Below are 26,643 nucleotides of genomic sequence, written 5' to 3'. Positions count from 1 at the left end.
GTTCTGATTTAAGACACAATAAATATTCAAGAGTCGAATCTCCAGCCTGAAAACAGAGGCAGAGTTTGAAACGGAGACTCTGGTTTTCTTCCTGGGGCCTCAAGCCCCAGACAGTGCTGTCACCACGTACACCTCTCATGGCTCAAAACTTAAATAAATATTTTGAACTAAAAATACAATACTGTGATACCTTAACTGATAAAATTGAAACAAACAAACCAAAAAACCAGACAGAAATAACTAAACTCTGGCAATATAATTGCTTAACCATTTCTTTGTATTTTTATTACACCTTTTTGAATTTTTTTTTTTTAATTTCTGCCCGGTCACGACAATTAAATAGGAAACCACAATTACAATTCACAAACTGTGGCATGAAAAAGAACACACACCCTACAGGAATTACACCAAACCCTTTCCTTTTTATTCATTCAGTCTAATGCACAAGCGTCAGATACGAGCACTGTCGTTTTTTTTCTTGGAAGGGGGAAAAACATTTATTCTGGCAGCGTTTTTACAATTCCAGGAAGTGGTTTTGATACCACACATTGCAGGAATAGAAACCATAACAAACTTGGAGGGCGTCTGCTTGCGAGGCAGGGGACGACTTTGTTGGAAAAGGTTCCCCTTGTGCTGAGTGAATTGCCTGTCAGCCTCCCTGGCTGAGTCCTCCCAGGTGTTGAAAGAGAACATGGAATTTCCTGCATGGATGAAGACAGTTCCTACAGAGCAGAGTGTTTCTCTATCTCCCACCATCCCCTCCTCCTGAGGCAAGTTCTCAAGCTTTTCTGGAGCTGCTTGTGGTCACATGACCCTCTATCATGATGACCTTCTTGCTAAAATACATGTGACACCAAGATTTCCTCTCACACTGCTTCTCTAGGGTTCAGATGACAGCAGAAAACATCACTTGTCAGAAAATAGCAGATATTAAGAATGTGGGCATCTATGTTCATAATAGCAAACACTTTGCAGGATGTGTCACCCAAAGGAGCTTTTTTCCCCCCATTAATACGGTCCCCTGGGGAGTTAGCCTGAAGTCACACACTTAACAGTCTTTTCAAAAGACTGGTCAAAGCCAGTTAATTTGACAGTTTAGGAACCGTCCAGTGCCAATCAAAACTTTTATGCCCCCCAAAGCAATTCAATGTTACCATTTAGTTCACACACACACACACACACCCCCACGCGCACATGCACACGCGCAGGAGAACTGTGACAAAGGGATGAACCAGGTGAATCTCGTGACTGCTTAAAAGAAAATGAAATCCCAATTCAAGGTGTCGTATTCGATTTCAAGTATTAAAAAGTACAGAACTAGTCTGATCCCATTTGATTTTAGGAGTGTAAGAGTCCAGTCGTGTTTACCTGGAGGTTCTGGAGTTAACGAGGTTCACTCCTGGGGCACAAAATAATCTACAAAAATCAATTCATGGTTTTCCCCACTGTGGCCACTTGCCGCTTTGTTATTTCTCTTAAAAAATATGTGGAGACTCCACATACTGCGCCATTCTGAGAGTCAATACTTGATAAAGGAAGTCAAAGAATAATACCAGCGGACTCACTTTTCTTGCTCCACACGAGTGAGAAGCAGTTTTACACATTTTCAGTCAACACGGGAGGAGGCAGGCAGATGTAAACAGAACCCTTCACATTCTTAAAAGAATGTGTTACTGTTGTAGCAGAGGCTGTCTGGGCTGGATGAGAAGTAGGAGAGGGAGCAGTTTGGTTGGTTGGCTTTTTAAGTTTCACCTTGTGGAGATTTTAAACCAGGCTTTCAGTAGGCCCCGGCAGCAGCCCGGCTGCCGGGAGCCGTGCGCCCAGGCGGGCAGCCCCCGCTGAGGGCCGGGCAGCCCGGGGGGGGGGGGGGGGGCGGTTTCGAGCGCCCTGCTAAACTGCACAGGCTGTTCTGGGGGGAAAGGACTTGTTAGCAGAGCTCTTCACACACTTCACAACAGACTCCTGATTATCATAAGCTATTGCAAGACTCCGCTTTTCCATGGATTCATGGAGCCCTTCGTCCCCGTCCCCTGACGAATCCTAACATCAGGCCCCTGTCAGCCTCTCAGCCAGGGACAACTCAGTCATCACAAAGCCTGAAGGAAGGAGGACTCTGCCCAGCACTAGTCATATGTGGGCAAAGGACAGGACTAACCCTATTGCCCTGTCTAGCGGTTTGCAGGCAGGGACCTTTATTTAAAAGGAGGGGAGGGGACCTGAAATGCACGACTTACCGATAGTGTCAACCTCTATGAACTAACACTTAATCCGTGGGCAGAGAGAGAAATATCTTTTTTTTTTTTTAATCTGCAAAGGATTAAAGAATAAAGAATAAACAAAAAGATCCTAGGCTAAAATAAGAAAGCCCCATCTTGGCACAGTTCTCGTCAGAATATTGCACCCAGTGTCAGCTAACGCTAGAAGCTTCAAACTGTATAAATTTAAATGTATTTGCATATTATAAAAATAAAGATAAACATATACATATTTTACACTAGTTATGGAACGGCAATGAATGGTCAGTCAATCCCTCTTTCACATTTAACAGAACTGAAATCTGAGTGCTCTAAATACTGCCACCTTTCCTGGAACTATGGCTTATATGTGCATGGAAAACAAAATCCCTGAGAAGCCATTTGACTTTTTTTTTCCTTTTCTTCAAGTAGCGCTCTCCTTGGAGGATCACAGTTCTGAGGTTCAGGTTGTAAAATATTTGCTCCATATTCTCTCCCATCCTCCCCTCCTCCCCTCCCCGCCTCACCTACAAGCTAGGTGTGCCTCCTCCCCGGAAAGCACCCTGCACACGTACGCACGCAAGGTCCTGGAACATGCCCGGGAGGACGCAGGGTGTGCCGGGCACGAAAGATGGTCCAGCTTGAGTCCCGATGAGGCTCTAATCTCCACGGAAATTCCACAGCCATAAAAGTCACTGGTTTCTGTGCTTTTCACCAGCATTCTTCCTACATGGGTAGGTGAGAAGAAAGCACAGAAATGACCAAAGGAAAATAGGAGATGATACTCTTCAATTATAAGAACAGCATATGGTCATATAAATCTTTTTGGCAGAGATTTTCATGTCTACTTCTAGGGCTTCTTATACAATGGTAAACGTCAGACAACTAACATTCCTACAAAGGAAGGAGGCTTTTTACTAGACACCTCGTCAAACATTTCTGTTTGCGACATGAAGTTCAGGCATAAAGAGGGAAATAGACTAAGTAGGCTGTAACTGCCTATTCTGTTGTAATTCCACAGTGCAACTAGATTTCTGATTAAGAGCCCCAAGCTCTAAACACAACACTGTTTTCCTTTCAAGAAACACACATGGACACACACAGACACACACTAATCGTCAACGAGTAGGAACATACACTAGCAACTGAGAATGGGTGTCTATCTGGACTAAAAAGCATTTTACTTTAGAAGGCAGTCAAATAAAATGGAGTTGGGTGAATATAAAATGATGAAACTGCTGTATCTTCAGCTAACTAAACAAAAGTGGCCTTCAATTCAGACAAAATGGTTAGACGAAAACACGTCACATGCCCCCACCCTGTCCTTCAGCTTTTCTGTAACGACATGCAACATGCGATGTTTTTAAAAGTGTTTGGCAACATTTAATAAAGACATGAAGGGCTTGTGACCCACTTCCCCACCCTTCACACCACATCTCTCTTAACGCTGCTTGCTTTTAAGGAAACTGGCAATTTAGTGTCTACCTAAGACATCAATCACTTCAGTCCACAGAAGAGTCAGCCGAGCATAATGCGAATACCATCACCCAGAACAGGCACCTTCCTTTTACTAAGCACTTACTACACGCTGGGAGCTGCACCGAATCCTTAACCCACAGCACCCCGTAGGTGCGCTCCGCCTTGCTGTGCATTCACCAAGAAAGCAGCTAATGTTCCAATAGGTTAAATAGTTTCTCCAAAGGTACACACCAGTGAGCGCAGGGCCAGGCCTTTAAAGAGGGTTATTTGACTCCAAAGTATGCTTGACAGCTCAAAGCAAGGCTGGAATAGCTGGGGCCCTGGGGAGAGAGTCGCATTTCTGTGGCCCTCAGCCATGCAGACTGAAGATCTATTAATATAGTAAACTTCCCAGTAGAGAAAGGTTTGAAAACTGCCTCACAGTCTAGTAACAATATAATAACTCTAAGTGGGAAGAGGACGGCAATGTGAAAACACTCGTCCCAACCAAGCAGTGAACTCTGGCCGTGCGGGCTCTGGCTTCATGGTGGAGAGGTGCTGTGTAAATGTTTTTCTTGCTGAATCTAACAAACCTTGGGAAACACAGACAGTTGTGTCTGGCTGTCTGCTCCCCAGAGCCACTCTTTAGACTGAGAACCACAAGGGTACGTAATCTCGGGCACCCAGGGAATTGTCCAGAGTTCAAGGGAGAAAAAGGAAAACCGGCTTGAACGTTTTTCCACATTGATGTCATTTTTTCTCATTCAGGCTCTTGGGGAAAGAGAAGAACTATCCAATCACCAACCCTCCCCACCTCTCACTGCTTCTCTGTCTTAGTAAACTCGCCCTCTGCTACTTCCTGGAATTTTCCCCAATTCTTCTGGTAAAGTTCTTTCTTTCTTTTTTTTTTTTTTTTTTAAGTGGAGGTGCTGGGGATTGATCTCAGGACCTCGTGTATGCTAAGCATGCGCTCCACAAGTGAACTGTGCCCCTCCCCACCAAAGTTCTTTCTTCTCTGTGCCATATACCTGTCGCCACAGGTATCACATTTTAATAGGAATTAGACACTCACAGGTTTGTCTGGTTTTGCCTTTGATTCCCTTTCTCCCCAAGGAGGCTTATAGATTCTTAAGAATCTGTTATTTCTGTACCCTCAACCCTTGGCACAATGGCTAAGAGAGCAAATACTCCACAAAGATCCACGGAAGGAATGAGGAATAAGATGTGATGAAAAAGTTACAGGCAAAAAAATAGCCAAGCTACTGTGAGATCATCACTGTAACGGAGGTATATGAGACACATGAAGAAGACATGAAGGGAAGAGTGTCTGATTACATCAGGACTGAGGATAGCTTCTCAGAGGAGGTGACACATGACCCGGGTCTCGGGGATGATGGGCCTTCATCAGGCAGGAGAGCAGGGGTGGCAGCTAGCTGTGGACTGAGAGCAGCCAGAAGTCAGATGAGGCTGGCCCTCCCACAGTAAGGGAGTGTCACAAGTCAGAAGTGGGGTCCAGTCTCACTGGGAAGCCCTGTGGGTCGTGCCCAGGATTTTGAACTTAAGCCCATAACCACCAAGAAGCCAGTCGAGGCTTTTAAATACGGAAAGAAGTGATAACGTCTGACACTGAAAGATCGTACTGGTTTCAAGGACAAAGACTAGCGAGAAGGAGGCCAGTTGGGATCTTGGCAGGACAGCTGCACTGACAGGAAAGCGTGGGCCAGAGAGAGTTCAGTGGCCAAATTCACTCATTCAGGACACACTGATAAGAGGGGTACCAGGTCTCAGTGGAAGAGCGAGAGGGAAGCATTGAGTGGACAGACTCCTAACTTGGCAGCTGGTGCAAAGCTGTGCCATCACCGGGGACAGGAGGCCCAGACCATGAAGAGCTCTGTGGGACGAGGGCTGTAACGTGCGCCTGCGCAGTGCACGGGACATCCAAGGGAGGGGCCACGGAGGGGCGATGGGAAGAGGCCCGCAGCTGAAGGCAGAGGTCAGCGTGGGTGCTCAGAGCCAGAACCCTCTCAGGTTACGGAACCTGCTCTTCCTTATGTCCAGCAAAAGCATTCAAGGTATTTAGAAGGTCAAGCTGAAAATGAAGCCATACCATGTTGTATTAAGCAGGTCTTGGATTTTCTGTATTCTGATGCTTTGACCTCCGGGGCCTTGCCCACCCTGGAGGGACTGCCCCTCCCAGCATCAGTCAGTTAGTTCCCAGAGACCGTAAACCACTCAAGTGTGAGCATGTGTCTCAAATACAAACCCACGAGTCCCAAGCCCACACCTCCACCCACCTCCTTTATCGGGTTCTCACGCTACAGTCCACCTGCCCTAATCACCCCAGATCCAGGCTCCAGACAACCGTGACTGTCTATGCCCCAGAGCCCGCAGAAGTGCTCCAAAACTGCCCATCTTCTACCTCCCCCGACCCTGCCTTGCCAGTACCTTCCCGCAGAAACCACAGTCCAGGCTCCTCCCACAGTTCCGCCCTCTCCATCTGCCACCTCACTGGCCCAGGTGCCCCACCGCACAGCACCCCCAAGGCATGGCGTGCCCCTCTTCTAAGGAGCCCTAATAAAGTAGCTCTTGAACAGCAGTCATTTCCAGACATGCTGGCCTTACTACGTCTCTAGTAGTAAGTTCCATTCCTGCACTGTAGGAGTCTGTCCCGGCACCGGGGGCACAGGCACTACAGGACCAAAGGACTGATCCCACTCATCTCCTCTCTCCCGGGAAGGTGGGCTCAGAGACCGAGGTTTACTCAGTCTGCAGGGAGCCTGGTCAGCAGATCTCCGTGTAGCTCACCTTGACCCCATCGTGGTGGTGGAGGGGAAGGTGGGCCAACGTGCTCACTTACCTACTGAGCACACACACTCACCTGCCTTGTGCAGGCACCTCAATTAAGAAGCCAAACAATCTTAGGTGAGTCAGTGAGTGGGTTTTACTCTAACATCTATATTTGCATTTAAAATTTTTTAAATTACCTTTGTATCATCCACAGTGTACAGCACTAATATTTCTAGTAGAAATAACAGCACCTGAATTTATTGAGCGCTGCTTACTCTGTGTAAGGAATAATGCTAAGTGCTTTCCTTGCAGAGGTCTCCCTAAATGCACACAGAAAAACCCCGTGACACAGTGCTTCTGAAACCTGCACCTGTCACAGCACTAACAAATCACAGGATTCAAACTCAGGATGCTGACCCCAGAGCCCATCAAACTGCCTTGAGAAAATAAACACTGCTTTTAAAAAGCTATTTGCTGTGTTAATCAACTTGAGCTTTTCCTGATAGATTCTTGCCTAACATTAAAATTTTTTAAATCGCTTATTTTTTCCAAAAAGGATCAAAGGTTACTAATACATGCAGTACAGCAAATCAGGCAAAAGAGTCAAGCAGTTTCTTTACTCTTAATTCCCAAATATATCTTGATTCTGCATAAGTAAAAGATCTGTCATCTTAAAATACCCTGCTCTATGGAGTCTCTTCATCCCAAACCCATCCTCCCCGTTTTTTCCCCTAAACTCTCCAAGTCCTTGTAAAGCCCTTACCTATTTAAGAAACCCTCTCTGCTTCCCAGAGACTTACCCTTAAAAATTGGTGCTCCTAAAGTCACAGAGTGGGTACAGTAAAAATGATGGCATAAGGGAAAGAAGCACTATCTTTTCCACTTAATTGTCCAAGAAAGTATGGAGATACCTAAGCAGAGAGGGAACAAATTCCAGTGTCAATGTGGCTGATGGGAGACTAAATTATCAAAGAACCACTGTTTGTCCCAGCCTGTGAAAGTAGCAAGGCAATGAACTGTCTTACTCTTACAAAGAACAAAACAAATCAATGCAAATCAATGATACCCCCGACAGGCAACCTCCACATTCAAGCCTCCTTTCCTTCTGAAATATCATCCCATCCCCACGCTTCATGTTTTAAAATTCTGAGATCACTTAAGTCTCCATTGTGATTAAGCCAAATTCATCCATTCCTTTTAAAAAACTTTTTTATCAAGTCCAGACTAACTGATCTTAGTGCAGTTAAACATACTTCGCATATTTATTTGGTGAGATAAAGGCTACCAAATCTTCATCCTACTTTTTACAAAAGGCTTATTTGAACTGGTCTTGAATATCCTTATGTCATAACAAAGTAACTGCCAAAATTCCTGTGCAAAGTAATCACTATGCTTTTGAGAATACTTATAAACAGTAAGAAATTGGAACCTTACTGAGCTGTTGGCTTGAATTGGGAAACTACAGTATATATGCAATAATCCAGGTTTAAAGAGCAGTTTTGAAATGCAGTGTCAGCCTTGTCTTTTATTAGCAGTAGTACTTTCCAGAAAGGAGAAAGCTTTGCCCAACAATTTTCGAACCAGCCCATTTTTTCTAATTCTGTAACAAATGATCTGCCCAGATCAGAATGAGCTTGCTCCTTCAGTTCCACCTCTCCACGGACAGACAGGGTAGCACTACGAGAGAAGTGGCACTCATCAGGAAATAAAAATGACACATTCCCCTTTCCTGCATGTTCAGGACCGGTCCATTAAGAAACCACATGGAAGGCTGTGGGTTGCATTTCAGTATGTTTTAAGGTAAAACATTTGCATTTGCTAACCTGCTGAATTCTGTCTTTAAAATGAAAATCAGTAGGTAAGTTGAGTTAAGCGGCAGTTTCTCAGACAATATGCTTTAATTAGTAAAGGAGGGAAATAAATCTCTTCAGAAATAAGAGAAATATTTTAAAAGGTATCTAAAAATGAAAGGCAAACAGCAAGCTGACATTTGCCCAAAGTTCACACTTCCCTTCCAAACTAGAATTTTAAGTGTCTCAATCCAAGAGCAACAGGATGGAATCAAGAACTCACAAATAAAAATTTTTAAATAAATGTAAAAAAATTTATCCTTCTACTTTCTCCTTCCTTTCCCCACTGAAAGTGTATTTTTGTCCCTTCTGACCCCAAATGTCCAAGGGTCAGCGTCCTTTTAACTTTAGACTGAACTGGGCCAGGTACGAATAACTAGTGTTTATACGAATTTCTTTAAAACTCACAAATCTATTTAATACCAACACACCAGGCAACAAAAGCATTCCTGAAAGGAGCACTAAAAATATGTACTGACTGCATGGAACTAGGTGTTCTATTAGGCACAAGTGACTGCAGATGGGCACGGAACTTCTCTCTGGAATGATGGAAATGAAATTTCTAAAATGAGATTGTGGAGACGGTTACACAACTCTGTAAATATGTGAATCGTCACTGGATGGGCAAGCTTTATGGGATGAAGGTAACACCCCAATAAAGGTTTAAAAAATGTATCAGACAATCCATATCCATAAGGAGTTCAGAATTTCAGAGCAACCCAGCAAATCTGCTTCTAGATGAGTTTTCATCTCCTCTCAAAAGCAAATATCCTTGAAAATCAGCCCAGGATTGCCAAAACCTGAAAATGACTCATATTTCTATCCAATAATCAGCAAAGGGGCCAAGAAGCCACTCAAATGCTAGTTTTCTCCCCGGAGGGTGAGGTGCAGAAGGACGGGCATTTCATTCAGTTCATGTAACCTCTTCCCGATGGAATGCTGGTAGAGATCTCACTATCAATCAAGGAGACTATGAGCGTAAGTCAGGTTTGCTCTTTTTTTAAAAAATTGCTACCTACTCTTTTATTCTGTCACTCTCCGTAGGGTATTTAAAATTTTTTAAATTTTTAAAAATGAGAAATAGAAAAACTTGGAATTTATAAGAAAGATCCAATCAAGTAAGTCATCAATGGTTTCTCTTTATAAAGTGCATAGTAGCATCATTATTTTATATGTGGTCAAAGGCAGGCCATTAATGACAAGTCTCTGATTTGACCTAAAAAGGAAAGGAGTAAACTGGTCAAAGCAGAGCGTGAAATGCCTGTTTAAAAACCACTGTATGATCTAGATCAATGACGTAAGAGTAGGATGATGATTCTGGTTTGCCTGGGATGGTTCCAGATGATACCTGTCATCCTGGTATAATTATTAATAGCTCTCGTCCTTGTCACCCTCAATCCTTTCCTGAGTTGGCCAACAAATTACATGTCCAGCTGTAAGGGTGACGCTGGGGTGGAAGGGATTGGGTCAATTGGCGCAGCATGGATTAATGTTGCCTTAGTGCTGACAACTGGTTACTGACTAGAGAGAGGCTCTGTAGCCAAAGATGAGGCCCACTGGCCAGGGAGGCCACCCCTGGGGCCACGGAGGGATCTGAGAGAGCAGCATGTCCGGTACATACATGACAATCATCTGAGTCACTCCTCTTTTCTTAAAGACTAGTCCCTGGCCCTGGAAATTCTGATATACATGCCTGGTCAAGAAAGTCTGATCTTGACCATCGACCTGCATTTTAGGGGAAGAGACAGAAGTAAAAGGCCACTTTCCAGTGACTTGCCTAAGTCAACAGGGGCTGGAGTCGCAAAGCCAGGGCAATAGCTCCAGTCTCCCCATTTCTACTGCCAGCTGAGACCCCAAGTCGAACTCTCAGGCTCAGACCAAAGCTATATTGACCTAATGACCACCTCCTGGGGCCGCTTTCCTCTTTGGTACCCAAATCCCCTACTTCCAATGCATTGCCAGTCGCTTGTAAATTTGAGCTTCCACTGGGCTGCGCTGGGCCTGTTTTCACTTTGTTCTCAAGGATATTCCTTCATTTAGAATTGAGACTTACCCTCTACACCTGCCACCCATTGTGTGAGACCTTTTTTTTTTTTTTTTAATCCATTTCAAAATAAAACTATTCACAGAGCTAGGTCAAAAGTAGTTCAGTCCCTAAACGTGTTCCCTCCAGAATCTAGATGTCTCAGGCCATGTGGCTCCGATTACCCAAGACTTGAAAGCTGCTTGTTCATTTTAGGTGTGATAAACTGGGGGAGAGGCGCTGACAGCACTTCTGCAGGTTGGGATAAATGTCTCTCTGTGGCAGTACAAGAAGCCCGTGAGAAGACACCGATAAACGCTGGCTTGGCGCCACCGCGGTTTCTTGTGCAAGTGGATATTCTGATTCCTATTTCTATCTATCCCGCCTATTAAATGCCAAGTGGCTACAGCAAAACAAGAGGTTACAGTCTCTCCTGGCTCAGGAAAATCTACACCCGTGGAAAGCGTATGGATCAACTGTTTCCCTCCATTCCAGATCCTACTGTTTCTATAATATCCCTTTTTCCTAACCTTACACACATCTGAAAGAAAAGGACTAGTGTACACCAAGTCAAAGAACTGGTAAAATTCCTGCTGGCTGGTACGTTCAGCACAAGGGAATGTTCTGGTTCATATGAAGTTACTATGTAATCCTCAGAAGCACTTCCAGGTTTCACAATGTCAGAGGGTCATTATTAGTGATGAATTATACTATGTGCATGTTACCTTAAAAAGCATTCTGAATAGAAGAGCATTAGAGAAGAGGTTCCCTCGGGTGTTCAGTGATATTTTCCAGCAAAGATGGATTAGAGTTGCTCTGTCTAATGAGTCACCCGGTTTGGAGAAAAGGAGCAGCTGCTAATGAATGAGAAAGCCTCTGCAGAGAGCATGCCAAAGGCAGGAAAGCTGACACCTGAGGGGCGAAGGCATGAGCTTTATCACACACAGCTAGCAGGAATGCAGCCTGATAGCAAGTTTCTCAAGATGCGATGACAGGTCACCATTCTCAAATGTGAACTTCCCAACCTCCCTATAAAAAGCTTAGATATGAAAAAAAAAATATTTGTGGTCAACTAGGAAGAAAAATGGAAGTTTCCTGCAATGCATACTTTGCAGTATAAGCCACCTTGCTGATCTCACCCAGGTAACGAGATCTCCAGGGAGACCTGGGACTGCTACTTTTCAAGATTTGCTCCCAAAAAGGTATTTCATCTCAGTTTAAAAGTGGCCTGTTCAGTTCTTAGCACTACCAAAAATAAAAATCAAAACAAAAAAACCCCATACAGATGAGTTTTACCTGTTTATTATCTCAGTTTGAGTTTAATACTAGGCTAACATTGTATGCAAAAGTGAGTTCACGTGTGTACATTCTATGTCTCTAAGTCCATTTTGGGGAAGGTGGGAGCAAACTTCACAGCCTCTGATTATCAGGAACTGATAGAGAATCAAAGATCAACAGGAAAAAAAGATCTACTAGAGATTCTTCTGCCAGCTTTTCTTATTAAGAGGCTCTCACTGTTTTCTGAAGCGATGGCCCACTTAATTCTACAACGACAGAATTAAGACTATCCATCAAAAATAAAACTGCTCTTTTAGGTTGCATCTACCTGCAAATATACTAAAAAACAATGCATCATGCACTTTAAATGAGTAAACTGTATGACATGTAAATAATAATATCTCAAGAAAGCTATTTAAAATGGTCTGACTTTTATCAGCAAAAGTAAAAATAAATTACAAACAAGAAAAAAATGAAAGTTCTCTTAAGCCTTGGTGTTGATGGCAGGTGGGTACCAGGTCTGCCCTAGGGGAGGTTTTCAAGGTTTGGGGAAGGTACTGTCACTCGGCTTTTTGGTATCACAACTGCTGAGGCGGGCTCAGGAGTGCGGGACGGGCGAGCGCATCCGGAACTCACTTGGAACAGGGGCTGATCACAGTCGGTGTGGGTGGGTACACCAAGGCAACATTCACCCGCTCGCTGCCGTTCTTGGGACAAATGATCTCTGCCACTCCTTCCGGTCTGGGCTGACTCAGCAACTCCCCTGCAGGAGGAGAGAAAAATGCATTAGTGAGAGCTGCTTCAAGAAAAGGACCACCTTATTGAGAAGCACAGCACTGGGGGTGGGGGAAGCAGGGAGGAGGGCAGGTGGTGAGGAAGGGAAGGGTCTGCAGTCAGAGAACAGATGTGCACCCAGGGCAGAACCGGCTCTGTGCTCACTGTCGCTGCCTAAATTCTTGTCTGCATCCCCATGAGGAGCGGTGATGGCAGGAAGGCCACCGTTCCAGACAAAGACAGCCTCTGCCACTCTTCCCTCCACCTTCCTTTCCACAGACAGACTCCAGAGATCTTTATCTAGACGGTGAGGCGAATTGAGCCAGGATCCCTAGAGCCCAGAGAAGCCCAGGCTGCCAAGGAGGTGTTCATAATTAGGATTCAGGGCAGATGGGATTCGTGGCAGCCTTGCAACAAAGCCCTGCATTAACGAGCTGGAAATGCAGCTGACTAGGTGTGTTATCAAGGTGCACAGCCCAGCTTAGCTTCGTGCTGGCAGGAGGATTTCCTGGGTAGGTATGTGTGCAGATTTGAAAGGCCCAACAACAATGCTATCTCATGAGTAATGGGGACTAGTAAAAACAGACAATTAACTTAATGGATTACCCCAACACCCAAAGGAAACCTGTGTACTTTGCATGCCCCGGATCTTTCCAACTAGATCATTAAATCCCTAAGAGCAGTGATAACTCCCATTTCTTAGTTTGCTTCCCACTGTCCCCTTTCCCGGCAGCACCCTGACCTGTCTCTGTTTTTGCAGCTAGCACAGTGCTCTTGCTCAGAGAATTAAAAAGATAGCTTTTGACTGATGATGGTACCTTATTACCCCAATTCCCCTACTTATACCCAGAAAGTAAATAAACCAAACCAAGGACACAAAACATATTTAACTGGGGAAAGATGCTATTGAAAATAAAACATCAACTCTATGGCAGCCATCACTTGGATTACTGATTTGAAATTCTCGGGACTCCAAAGTATATGCAACATGTGTGGATACAAAAAATTCTTTGCCTCAAAATACCGTATTTCTAAACATCTCCCCTTCAGCAGAATTCACATGGATAGAGCATGTGCAAGCCCCAGCACGGAACAGAGAACTTTAAATGTACATCTTATTTCATCTTTACAATGTCCCTGTAAGGTTAATCCTCATTTTGCAAACGAGGAAGCTAATATTTAGGGAGGTTATGTGGTGTACCCCAAGTCAAGAGTTAGCAAGAGTTATTAGCAAGGGGTGACTCGGGATGTGATCCTGGGAACCCATCTCTGGGGCCCTTACCCTTTGCCACCACCCTCTGACACACACCCCGAAAGTGGGGGCTCCTTTCTTACTCCAGAACACATCTTTCCTAGAAGAGCAAGCCAAAAATGCTATCATTAAATAATGAACTAAACATTGGCAAATTTGTACTTTTATGAAAGACAATTATTTCCTGGTTTGAACACTTTTATTGGCTTTGCACAATATCAACTGAATGTAATTTGAAAATTAAAACTGTAGTTTAAAACCAAACTACTGTGAACACCAAAATGACTGCAAAAGTTAATTTAGCATCATTAGCTTGTATCATGGATACGTGGGTATCAGAATTATGCTCTAACATCAGTTAGAGAAAGATGTCAAAATATAAAAATGCAAATTAAAAACATAAGCATTAAATGCTATCGAAGTCATAAAATGAAGCAAAGTTAGAGCATGTTACAGCAGACTAAAACTTGGAAGTTATCCAGCCCAAATACCACTTAACGAGTCAGAAACTCTTCGAGTTTAACAGTTTTGCTCCAAGTCCCACAGAGAGCTTTAAACCAACCAACCCACCACATACTACAGGGCTAGAACTGTACCAAAAGAATGCTCTGAACACCCCAGGCTTGGGATGGTCCTGGACTGCCCTCCCTTGCTTCCTCACCTGATATTTTCAATTCTACTTTCTGTTCCAAGATTACCCCGAAGGCTTTAATACAGACTAGGAATCTCTGGTTTCCCTGAAAATTCCTGGTTAGAATTTCACACACAGGCCTTTGCTCCTTTTGGGTGCAGCTGCCCAAGAGACCAGGATAACAAATGTAGAGGTCAAGCCCCCGCCCTGGGCACCCATCCCTGCACAGCTGGCTTCCTTGCTGGATACACTGTAGGTTTTGGTGAAAAGACCAGTTTCCCAGACAATGTGAAGTAGTGTGCAGTTGACTATAAAGCATTGGTTATCAATTTCTATTAAACCAAGGGCTTTACTGCCCCCCATCTCAGATTCCCAGTATCACACAGGACCAGGGAGCTGGTTTTGTTTGGGTCCTACCCTTAGCAGCGTTGCCAGCCACTGAAATAATATAAAAATTTAAGGCACCAAGAAATTCCATGCATATGAAAAATTCACTTGCTATGGAAGACTGAGCAGAAACAGAACAGCCCGCAGTCTCTAGGATGCCAGCAAGATACTGCATGGGGCCAGTATTCTGAGGATTTAAGAAATGTGTCTAGTGGCTAGATTAAGAAAGTAAGAAAAGCAGCTTTTTCCTCTCAAAAAAATCTATCCTATCAATAATTCAAAGAGTGACTCATAACATGTGTTAGCTACTAAAATAGAAGTGAATCATCTCAAATTTCCTTAACACAAACTTGATTTTCAAATCAAAGTACAGCTATTCATTGAGCATCTAATTAGGGAGGTCTTACTGTGTGAGGAGCTGCAGCAGAAGCAGGGATACAGGAGCTTAAGGCAGAGCCTCTGAGCAGAGGGTCTCTGCATCCAAGCAAGTCAAGTGCACAAAAAAAGAACTATCGTCCTGCGTGGTGGGTGACCCCAGGAAGTTATGAGATGCTAGAGAATGAATGAGAAAGGCAGACTAACACTGAGCTGCAGGATTGGAAAAGACCTGGAAGTGCCGGGAACACTGACTCAAAAGACCCAGTAACATTCCTTATCAGGATGGAGAACAGTACGCGTGCTCTATTTTACCATCGTGCTGTGGCACATGTCAAGCTGAAGATCAAACTAACCCCAGAAGAAAACCCAATGATCACAGCAGCCGCTAACATTTACTGAGCACTTATTATGCACTAAGTCTATAAATGTATTATCTCACTTAGTCCTCATGCCAACCTGATAAAGTGCGTACAATTATCCTCATTACATAGAAAAGGCTCACGGGTTAAATATCCGCCAATGGTCACAAGGGGGAGGTGGTAGTGCCAGAATTTGAACCCAGGATGACTCCACTCTTAATGACTGTACAATACTGTCCTGGGATGATTAAATTAGATAACACACGAGAAGGAAACATGGGGCATCTAGTAAGTTCTTGACACTATTATTATAGACATAAAGATTTTTTAAAAGCTTACTCTTCCAAATATAAAGAATTCATGTGAATATATGATCAGAACCCAGATTCTCTGGTAAAACAGTATACGAGGATTAGACCATAAATTATCTACATGCAAAACACCTCGCCACACATGTGAAAACTTCAAATGAAAAAAAAAAAAGATTTATTATACATCTGTCATCACTAGCAAAAGCAAAAAAAGATAAATCCCAAAGTTGGTGGGAGCTATAAAAAAATAAATGTTATATTTACAGAAAATATATTACCAATAGGGTAAGGAGAAATACACATGGGACCTGGTATATTTCCATTTTTAGGAACTTGCTTCAAGGAAGTAAGCCTTTCTTTCTGACAAAAATTATACAATGATTGCTCATAGCAACACTGTTTATAAAACAGTGAAAACTTTGGTAACCCCCTCAAATATCCAGCAATGGGGAACTGATTACAAACTACGACACAGTCGAAAGACAGAATTCTCTGTAGTCATTAAAGATTATAAGACTGATATTTCTATGTGGAAGGTAAATCTGAAAGTATGTTTTCATTAGAAATATAAGCTGACAAAGAACAAAGAATTTATAGTGAAATGGGTCATTCAAGATTAAATGGTCCTGAGGTTATTGTTTATTTATTTTTATGCTTAAGTCAATTAAAAAAAAAAGACTAAGTGTGCCTCACACTAATGGGAGATGCCAGCTTTAAACGCCCATGCTTTCTCCTCTGTTGGCGATGTTCTATTCATACGCAGTTTTTACACAGTCTTTCTGAAGATGCAGAAATTTGACCTCATTGCATTCACTGAGGCTGTATTAGCCCCCTTCACAGTCTCCCTGTGCCCATTAAAATTATGAAAAACTCTTCTTAATTACTCTGTTTCAAGACTTCTGGCATTAAAATGCTAACAAATTCTTATCAACTGTTTCCTCCCTTGTGTAAGAACAGAACATCAAGTTTTATTACAATTTTTTTTTAAACAGGAGAAAATAAGTGAAATGAGCTCATCTTTTTCTGCTAATCACCAGAATTCACAAACATTGGGTACTTTATGCAAAACACTAAAAATGATCACTCTGATGATGCAACCAAAATATTAAAAGCCCCAAACATGTCTTTTCGGTGAAAACAAAACCCACTTCCTCATCCAGGATCAAGATCAGAGTCATGAACATCCCTCAAAACAACAAAAGTGGTCTGGAAATTAAAACAAGCAATTATATAGGTTCCATTACATAAGGAATTATCTAGATTTCTTCAAGGCCTCTTTCAGCTTGAATATTCTAAAGTTCACACCCCTCCAACCCCCAAAGTCTACTGCTGTCTTTTAGTTAAGTCTGAATGTCGCTGCAAAGATACACAAATGCTTGTTCCCCACATCCCCTCTGGGCAAAGGCAGCATCCTTGGAAACCAATGAGCAGGAAGGTTCCCACTCTGCAAGTCCACTGAGTTATCAGATACAGCAAAGATGAGAGACTCGCATGGTCACTTTTATACGGAAGATGAAAGCCAGACAGAGAGAAAAGGACACTTTTATCTGTCTTAAAACAAAATAAAGCCCAGAAAACATATACACAGGAGAAGTAAACAATGTAAACTGGTGCAGCCACTATGGAAAACAAAAAACTGCTTAATAATCGGATATATCCTAAGTTATGAATTCCAAAGGCAGCTGCAAAAACTTACGCCATCAGACACTGTAGACATTGTGAATCTCTTCCACAACTGGGTTTTCATTTCCACCATATAGCCCTGCAGTTCTTCAAACTGTCGGAATTCACTGAGTTCTAAAGCAATTTCACTGTGTAAAAGCATTTCCATCTCTGAGATTTGTTGAATTCCCAAATCCAGTTTTGATTCTGAATGCTGAGATTCTGTTTTTTAAAAAATCACTCAGGAATGCCCTCTGTGCCGTGAAGCTCTAGGGACAATTTGTAAAGTCTTATCATTAAGAACTTACAATCTGCAAGCCATACAGAAGCAGGTCAGCTGGGTTCTTGGAGATGGCCTAGAACCAAGAGCACAACTCAGTACCTATCTTCAGTGAGTTTTCAAAGCCTGGTCATTAGGCTCCACTGAATAAACTAAATTTCAACATTTCAGTTTCTTCCCAACATCCTCCAAGGTGGTGACAGTGGTGACAGTTACAGGCAGAAGGAAAAACAAAGGCCACACTTTGTTTACTTCTCTGACTTATACACTGAAGCTAACCTGTGAAGCCCTCAGACTCCTGGTGAGTAATTCAGTGGAAGCCAAGCCAGCCCCTCATGCCGGGCACAAGTGACAGACACTTTGGATTTTCCCTTTACGGCAGGTGCTCATCTGGAGCAGACAAGCTTTTCTTTGTTTAACCCAATTCCTGACAGAAGATGATTGTCCTCACAGTTATACTTGCTTTATAGTCACATAAAGCTTTTTCTTTGTTTGTTTATTGAGGGATAGAAGGAGGTGGCTAAGTACCTCAGGTGAGCTCCACTAAGAAGAGGGGCATAGGGTCCATGGGGCCGCTCCTGGATGGATCCTCATGCAGGTCTCTTCTGGATCAAGAGTCAGGACCTGACATCACAGGTCCCCTTCCAAGGCATTTGGCAAAAGTTCAACAAGGGGGAAAAACTGCTGACAAAATTGCTTTTCCAATCTCCTTCCCTCACATTACAAGCTTACACTTCCTCTTCCTAATGCCTTTTTCTTTTTGTGTGTGTTTTTATTTGCACACATGCAAATAATTCTCTTCCCCACTGCTTCCTCGCTTGGCTCTTTGAAGTTCCCTTTCCCCCCAGCCCCCTTTTTTCCATCAACAAGAGCCCCCCATCCCCTCCTCCTTCAGGCTGCTCTTCTGCCTAGACTCTCTCCAGCTGCTGATAGGGTCTCAGGGTCCCTGAGGAGTTTCCTTTCCCAAGTGCCCATTACAAGTACTGGGAAGAGATGCCAGGGAGAAACTTTGGGAAGGTTCCACTTTGAAGTGCGAGGTCCCAACAGACACAAAATAAATAGTCCTGGGGGCCAGAACAAACATCCTGGGACAGCAGGTGAACCTGGCTCACGTGACACTTATTAATATGTAGGAGAAATTGCTGCAGGGGAGTTTCCAGAATATGAGTGCCTGTGCTGGCTTTGCTTTGGTTCTAAAAGAGCAAAAAATAGCAAAATAAAAGACTGTTTTCTATCAACATTCTATACACTTGCTGTTGGCAGCATCTTCACCAGTCCCAGACTAGCCCAGATAATATACAACTGCAGTATCACAAGAACAAGAGAGCCTGCCTTTGGATTCTGTACAAGATTTTGCTAGAATGTCTAAAAAAGAACCACACTGTATCCTAGAAACCTAGAACCATGATGCACCACTTGAAGCTTAAATAAGGTGGTCTGAGGACAAGAAAACCTTCTTATCAATGGCAAGCATGCTTTAAAAACTCACTACCCTAAAATAAGTCAGAAAGACAAATACCATATGATTTCACTCATATGTGGAATATAAAAAATGAATAAGCAAAAACAAAATAAATGAACAGACCAAAGTAAACAAAAACAAACACATAGACCTAGAGAACAGAGTAGTGGTTACCAGAGGGGAAGGGACAGTTGGGAGGGTAAAGGGATCAAATGGAGGGTGATGAATGGAAACTAAATTTTTGGTGGTGAGCACACTGTAGGGTAAACAGAACATACGAAACTTATTCAATGCTGTAAATCAATGTGACTGCAATAAAAAAATAAAGAAGTAAAAAGTCACTACACATGAGAAGTGGCGAGGGCTGGTCCCAAAAGGTGTACACAAACTCATGCAAGTAAATCAACAATGGTACACACTCTAAGAAGGTCAGGCTTCTGAGACTGAAGTTTCAGAGGACAGCTAAGGCCTTCCACAACCCTATATTCTTAGCGACAACGAAATAAGGTGACCTAATCATTCATATACATACAGCTATTGCACTGGAGTTATGAGCTAGAGTTGATTAGCTGCTGACTCAGCTGAAGCTGTTGTAAACACCGCTCTATGAAAAAGCACATCCTTCAGCAAAATGCATGTGAGGACTGAGACCTTTAATGAGTCTGACCCAAGTCAAAGCTGGCTGGGGTCAGAGGGACACAGGGCCCTACCCCTTCCCACCACTCATTCATTCCAACTCGCCCCAGCTCAGACATGTGTGCCCGCCACTTGGCTCCATCACCACTGCTAAGGGTTTATATAAATACAAATCCACCCAAGAAAGGAAAAATATTTCCCCTTTTCCTGCTCTGGATAAAGTTCTAGCAGACTTGGCTGAGGATTAGACACGCTTCACAGATCAAAGTGCGCTAGGGGGAGGCGGGAGTGGGGAGGACCAGAGCCCCAGCCCAGCTCTGGCCTTCCCTCTCTCAGATGCAAGTCAGGATCATAAAAAGCCCCCTCACTGCTGGACGGAAGTGCTTTCAAAAGGTTACTCTTTATTTGGATAGCTTGTCACCTACTTCTTACTGGAAATGGTTCCAGGCTCAGAGAAGTGAAGGCAGACAGCATAAAAGCCTTCAGACTGAAACTGTCTCCCTCCATCCTGAGTTTTCCTTTCAACTGAAAATGGGAGGAACTTTTAGGACCTGAACTGAAATTTGAAACACTGGCCCGGTGGCCTTGTCAAAATTGACTAAGGGAACCATCTGAAGTCTTTAAAAATGATCAGAAACAGTATCTTTGCGTCACGTCTCCAACAAGGAAGATGACAAGAATTCCTGCAAATTCACTTTTCTTGGAGGAAGGGAAGAGGGAGGAGGAATGAATTTTGCCCAGTGAGAGAGGAGCTGTGAAGCCTCCTATAGGGGCCTGAAAGACCTGGTAGACTTAGAGTCAGACCCCAGAGTCTTCAGGCTGGAAGGAACCTTGAGATGGCCCAACTTCCTTATTTTGCACAAAAATAATATCTCACACTTGCACAAACAGACACTACCGGGGAACATGGTCCAGCCAGGACCCTCTTCCAACATCAGCTTTTCTTTATCTACTCTCCCCACCCAAGTTTCTTTCCCTGAAGATCCAGCCTGGACTTGAGGCTATAAAACAAAAAGCACCCACGGCATCCTGAAAAGCACTACATTATGTGACCAATGGAAACTAAGTCCTTCTCAGCCTTTCCAACCTCTTCAAAATTCTGTGAACAACAAGAATTCTTACTTAAGTCTTTATTTTTTCTTATTTTTCAGGTGCATCTTTTCCTGCAAGCAGGTGTAGTTGGCTTCCAAATGAAGTCTCAATGTAGATAAAGAATGTAATCATAAAAGCATTAACGCCCATTAAAAAGTATGGGAGCCCAGACAGGACTAGCTTCCTTCATAAGGGGAAAGAGCCACTTCTGGGGGCAGATCAGGTTATGCAGAACTGCCCCCCTCTTCAATGAGGTCCCTCTACTCCTGAGCTCTTGACTGAATATCAAACCATGATCCGACTACCTATTCAACATTGTCATTTGGATTCTGATGTGCCTAAAATCAAACTCTTGATTCCCACTGGCCCCATGCCCCACCAAGTTATTCCATTTTCAGGCTGCCCCATGTCTGTGAATGTCCACTCCGTTCTTCCAGTTACTTTGGACAAAAAAACATGGAGTCATTTTTCCCTCTTTTTCTCTCACATCGTACACTCAATACATTGGTATATCCTGTTGCTCTAGCTTCAAACCTATCAACATCTGACTACTTCATCACCTCCCTAGTCCACTCCACAAGCAAGCTGGATGTGTGATGGTCTCCTAGTGGAACTCTTGCCCCCACAGTCTATTGCCCATTGGAGCCAGAAGGATCCCTTACAATGCAGATCAGATCACGTTACTCCTCTGCTCAGACCCTCCAAGCCTCATTCATCACTCAGAACAAAAACCCCAGTCCTCACAATGTCTACAGGGACCTATGTGATCTGCCCCTCAAACTTCCTCTTTACATCTTGCAAACCTATTCAAAGGGCTTTTGAGGCACAAGCAATGTCACACATTCATCGTTCAACCATAAGTGACATCAGTCTTCTATACCTAGTTCATTGCTCAGTGCACCCCTATATTTTCTGCAATGCTAGAGTTACAGAGATTTCTAATTTTCCAGGAAAGAGGAGGAGGAGGATCAAAAAGAACATGAGTACTGTGACAAAGTTGGAAAGCTGGCTCTACCACTTATCTGCTGTGTGACCTTGGGGAAGTCACCTAGCCTCTCTGAACCTTATTTTTCTCTGTATACTGTGGACAGTTAATTGCAAATATATACTTCATAGGAGTGCTATAAGAATTAAATAATGATGTTTGCAATTCACCTAACCCAATGCCTGCACATAATAGCAGTTCACTAAATGTTTATTTCTTCCTCACACCATATTAATCTAAAACATAAAAATCAAGGTTTGAGCAAAAATAACTTCTGAAAAGAGAAGTACCTCTTAGAGGAGCATTTGAAAAGGCCCTGACTTTCCTAATACCTTGCCTAAAATCCCTGTTGCTGCCTTTGTATATAATCCAGCTCCAAGACAGCACTGTTCTCCAAGGATTATCCAGCACTTTCACACATTTCTGAAGGAAGTATCAATTTGCACCTCCTCTCTGGAGAGAAATTTGGCAATTCCCACTTCAAGATATTTATTCTCTGGGTCTACCCATAAATGTCAAAGGATAAAGTCACAGGTATTCACTTCAGTATTGTTTCCAAAGTAAGAAATTGAAAACAACTCAAATGCTCGTTCAACAGAAGCCTGGTTAAATAAAACCCGCTTATATAACAGAATATCATACAGCCAGTGCAAAAGGAGTCAGCCGGCTCTGTTAAGTATCATTATGTTCAGTATATATTTTTAACTTAAAAAAAAAGACCCAAGCAGTGTTTATATTATGCTACTATTTTTATGGGAGGGGGGACTCTCTATTCCCCTATTCTTACATACAAATATACATTTGTAAAAACACAGAGCATTCCGCAAGAATACCCAGAAGTGTGGCAACACTGGTGGCCTCCAGGAGGAGAAACGGATGGCTGTGGACAGAAGACTTTCCTTTTCCCCATAGGGCCTCAGGTACCTTCTGAATTTTACACCCTTTACATAGACTACCTATTAAGCATAAAACTTAAAATAATCTACCCAGTGTAAATGAAATTTTTTCCTTTTTCCTCCCTAGAATGGCTTTCTTGTTTTTTAACTATTTAAAAATTTTTAATTATAAAAGTTACCATGTACTGGTTTTAATAAGCAAATTAACATAAAATGTGTAAAGAGGGGATAATCACTTTCCCCTTCACCCGCTCCCAAGTATCCAGGGGTGGGCGGTGTGGACCCTTCCGTATCTTTCTCCTGGCTCAGGCACACGGGTGACGCACATACACACATCAGGGACTTTAGGGGTTGATTTTCCACGGGGCAGAATCAGACTGTAAGCATCAGTGCAATGCTCCTTTCTTTCATCTGGCAGTGCATTATCTGACAGTCTCTGAGAGTGAGAACTATATTTGTTCCAAATTTCTCTATCCACTCAATTTCAATGTCTTTCTCTTCTCTGCCCCTCCACCACTCCCACTCTCACAATTTTACATAAATGGACTCATGTCACACATTCATTTTTTTAAATGGGATCCTTTTGTTTGTTTGGTTTGGGCCACCATCCCCACTCCCATCTCCTAAACAGTCTCACAGCCCTTTGTAGGGTGGGTCTCTGTGCCCACAGGGGACCCTGTGGTCTCCCCAGGCCCACCCCTGGGGCTGGTTCCTGCTCTGAGGGCACCTTCCCACTCAGGGATGCCCTGGGGCAAACCTCAGCCTGCTGGCCAGTCAGGGAATCTGGGCCCTGGCCACGTGTCAAGTGTGATTCCAGACTCCAAGATGAGACGAGTTTGCATCATGAAATTAAACAAGTGAAAAGAAGCAGCTACTGGAAGCTTTCACAAAACCAAATCACACATTTGATTAAGAAAAAACAGCACAAGTGACAGAGAAAAGCTCTCCAGCAAGTAGAGGCCTCCAGCTCCAGCATCCGTCCCCAGCCCTCTTCCTTCAAGATGAGAGAAGTTGAGTCAGAACGGGACGGGGTCTTGGTCACACAGATGGTCACACTGGCCACCCTCTGGGGTCCAAGGCCACTGCCTGCCTGGCCTCGGGTGTGAGAGGAAGCAGCTGCCAGATGGAGCCGGAATGAACTGCAGCGGGGATTAGCGGCTTCCGTGCAAAGCTTACGGGATGCCTCCAAGGCCCCCGTGCAGGAGGTCAAAGAATAAGGAGGAGGGAGTGGAAATGGAAGGTTACTTACTACTAAGCCTATTTCCACCCAGCTTTGTATGGTTCTCAGATTTCATCAGGGCAAATTTTATGGAATGTAGGGAAGTACTTTCAACCTTCATTCAGCAGGACACTAGTGTAGAATGATCACTTCGCCTCCAGATATGCTTGCAGTTCTTCTGTCTACACAGAATCTTTCCTGTTGCCGGGGGTTAGGAAGATACAAGTCAATCACCACTGATGAATTAACATTTGATCTACTCCAGGGCTTCACATCTTCTTCAAAAGGGGTGGAGGAGCTTTTAAAAATTCCACAAACCTCTGGTGATGTTAAAACCTCACTTGGGTGTTTCTACAAGGACTTGACCTAGATTAAAGGAATCCTCCTGGGACCCCAAGCATGTGGTAGATACCACAAGGGGCTAAAGTGAGGTTTTTATAAAATCCTATTGATATGAAGCCTGTACTGATAGCCCAGATGCCTTCATAGTAACATCCAAACACGTGCAAAAGACAGTGGGTCTACTTCACATTAGAGCGTTTTAACTTATTAGGGATCCACAGATTAACTTCAGAAAAGCCCAGCACAAGAAGGAGGCTGGTGCCTCCCAGCAGTGGGTCCCCAGGCAATGGCTTTACCAGTGCTGGGCCTGAATTTCCACGTCCAGGTGGGGGACGATACATCACAGGGTCCCTGTGAGGACTGAATGAGATCGTATACGCCCACGTGTTTAGCACAAAGCTAGCTGCCCTGCCTGGAGCTCATGAGGCCCCTGGGCCCCTGGCCCCATAGCTAGCTCAGGACTGGCCACAGGCAGCCAATTCCTAAGTGGGGCCACAACACGCAGTCTGGTGAGAAAAGCTGAAGTAGGTAGATCAGATGGCTCCCAGGGGGAACTGGAAATTGGAATAAGAGATAGAGTTAGTCTAGAGGGAAGAGTAACTGACACAGAGAGGTGTGGGAGCAGACATCTGGATCATCTTTGAGCTGCAAAGTAAACTGGTTTGAGGGGAGAAGGGAAAATGGGGCAAGCCCTTAGGGAGAGATAGAGATGGCACTGAGAGGCGACCACACCTGAGGCAGAGGGCAGAAGATGGGAGGGGACCAGGATGGAAGACAGGGGACTGAAGTGGGCACAGGGAACAAAGAGACGGGACAGGGGGACCAAATCAAGGGGATGGAGATGGGAGACAGGGTGACTGATGAAAAGAATGACAGGACAGGAGGCACCAATAGACTGGGCAGGGGGAATGGGGGGACAGGGATCTGGGACAAGCAACATAGAGAGGCTGGGACAGAAGGATTTCCTTTCCTTGGATCCTAAAGATGGCTCTAGTCTTGCCATAATCCTGTTGCTTTATCCCTTCAATTATCTCAATAGCTCTGACTAGAACATAATAATCAATAAACAGCTTTTTACTGAGAATATCCATTTTGTGCATTAACCATGTTCTTATTTGCAATGAAATTATGCAGCTCTAATAAACTATTATAAAAACAACTTTTGAAACCTTGGCTTTAGTGTATCCCTCTGGCTTTACCATATCCCTCTGTATCCAGGGAGATGCTTTTGCAAAGGCCCGGTGAGCATCCCTTCTAGAAGGGAAGGGGCCAGGAGCTGGGCATTAAGACCTGGGTCCGGATCCTGGCGCTGCACTAATTCCCTGCCAGTTCCTGGGGACCCTGACTCCTCCGGGCCTCAGTCCTTCTGCTATAAAAGGAAGAAGCTGAACTGGCTTATCTCCAAGGCCTGTTCAGCTTAAAGTAGTCTGTTCCAGCTTAAAACACTGTGAAAATGTATTTTCTACTGAATTTTCTAGGCTTCTGTAGTAAACACCTCGCCAATTTAGCATGAAGTAGAACAATTTCTAAAACAGGGCAAACAAACATGTCCTGCACTCTCCCCGGCTGCCCTCCATCTCTTCCCTAATTCATCCATCCTCATGCTTCGACACAAGGTACCAAAACCCACCAGCACCAAGAAGAGTGTTATCTGCGAACTCAGTTTCAGGCTTAGCATGGAGAATGGTCAGGGCCGAAGAAAGAAATTGTATGGCCAGTAAAACCCTCCACCCGGAGATGCTTCTGCCTCCCTGGGCTTCAAAGAGCTCAGCCACATCGTGCATAATGCAAAGCTGAACGCTCGCATAAAAGGCCTGCCACTGTTCTCATCATGGCAAATTTCTCTGGAGTGAAAAAAACAATGGTAAATCAGACAAAAAGCAGTGAGATTTAATTTTCCATATAAATAAGTATTTTTCATTCCTTATTTAGCAAAAATCAGTACCCTCCAGAAGCTCACAGCACCAGCCACACCTAAATATTTCCATCTGTGCGGCTCTCTGCTCTGACACCAGTGCGTCTGCAAGGTGGACATGCTGACCGTTGAGGCTGCCCCGTCCCACCCGTACACTGTGCTCCGTGAGAAGAAATCCATAAATAGGCAGGCAAAGGCCTCACAAAAAAGGGGCTCAGCAGGGAGTGGACTGCCCCGAAGCCAACCTCTGCTAATGGAGCATCCATTAGAAATGCATGCTTGGGTTCCCCTAGGGCAAGCATGAGTGCCCCACGGTCACTGCCCACTCCAGATTGGAAAGTGGGCTCTCGTTTGGCCTCAGGAAAGATCAAGTGTCCCTTAAACTGGAACATTGCAGGCCATTTCAGGGTCCTCTGGCCCTGGCCAAGGCCT

The 26,643-nt window shown here is 43.9% G+C and overlaps 1 protein-coding gene and 1 long non-coding RNA gene across 4 annotated transcripts in view; one reads left to right on the top strand and one right to left on the bottom strand.

Moving 5' to 3' along the window:
• Window positions 1-26,643, top strand: part of LOC135318906 (uncharacterized) — a 92,392-nt gene that overhangs the window by 28,631 nt on the left and 37,118 nt on the right. For both annotated transcript variants that reach the window (XR_010377339.1, XR_010377340.1), the window contains exon 3: window positions 22,655-22,759. This is a non-coding gene — a long non-coding RNA (uncharacterized LOC135318906). The remainder of the gene's footprint in view (window positions 1-22,654; window positions 22,760-26,643) is intronic.
• Window positions 260-26,643, bottom strand: part of MFHAS1 (multifunctional ROCO family signaling regulator 1) — a 73,175-nt gene continuing 46,791 nt past the window's right edge. The window contains exons 2-4 of one of the 2 annotated variants that reach the window (XM_010995689.3): window positions 12,267-12,393; window positions 7,280-7,390; window positions 260-2,960 (exon numbers count right to left, since the gene is read on the bottom strand). In XM_010995689.3, coding sequence (XP_010993991.1) covers window positions 7,363-7,390; window positions 12,267-12,393 — 155 coding nt within the window. In that variant the 3' untranslated portion in view covers window positions 260-2,960; window positions 7,280-7,362. The remainder of the gene's footprint in view (window positions 2,961-7,279; window positions 7,391-12,266; window positions 12,394-26,643) is intronic. The other variant, XM_031440183.2, reaches the window with a different exon arrangement.

This window comes from Camelus dromedarius, chromosome 22 (assembly GCF_036321535.1).
Source record: "Camelus dromedarius isolate mCamDro1 chromosome 22, mCamDro1.pat, whole genome shotgun sequence".
NCBI classification, from domain to species: Eukaryota; Metazoa; Chordata; class Mammalia; order Artiodactyla; family Camelidae; genus Camelus; species Camelus dromedarius.
The sequence above is the reverse complement of the archived record's forward strand: the minus strand, read 5'-3'. Positions and strand labels throughout refer to the sequence as shown.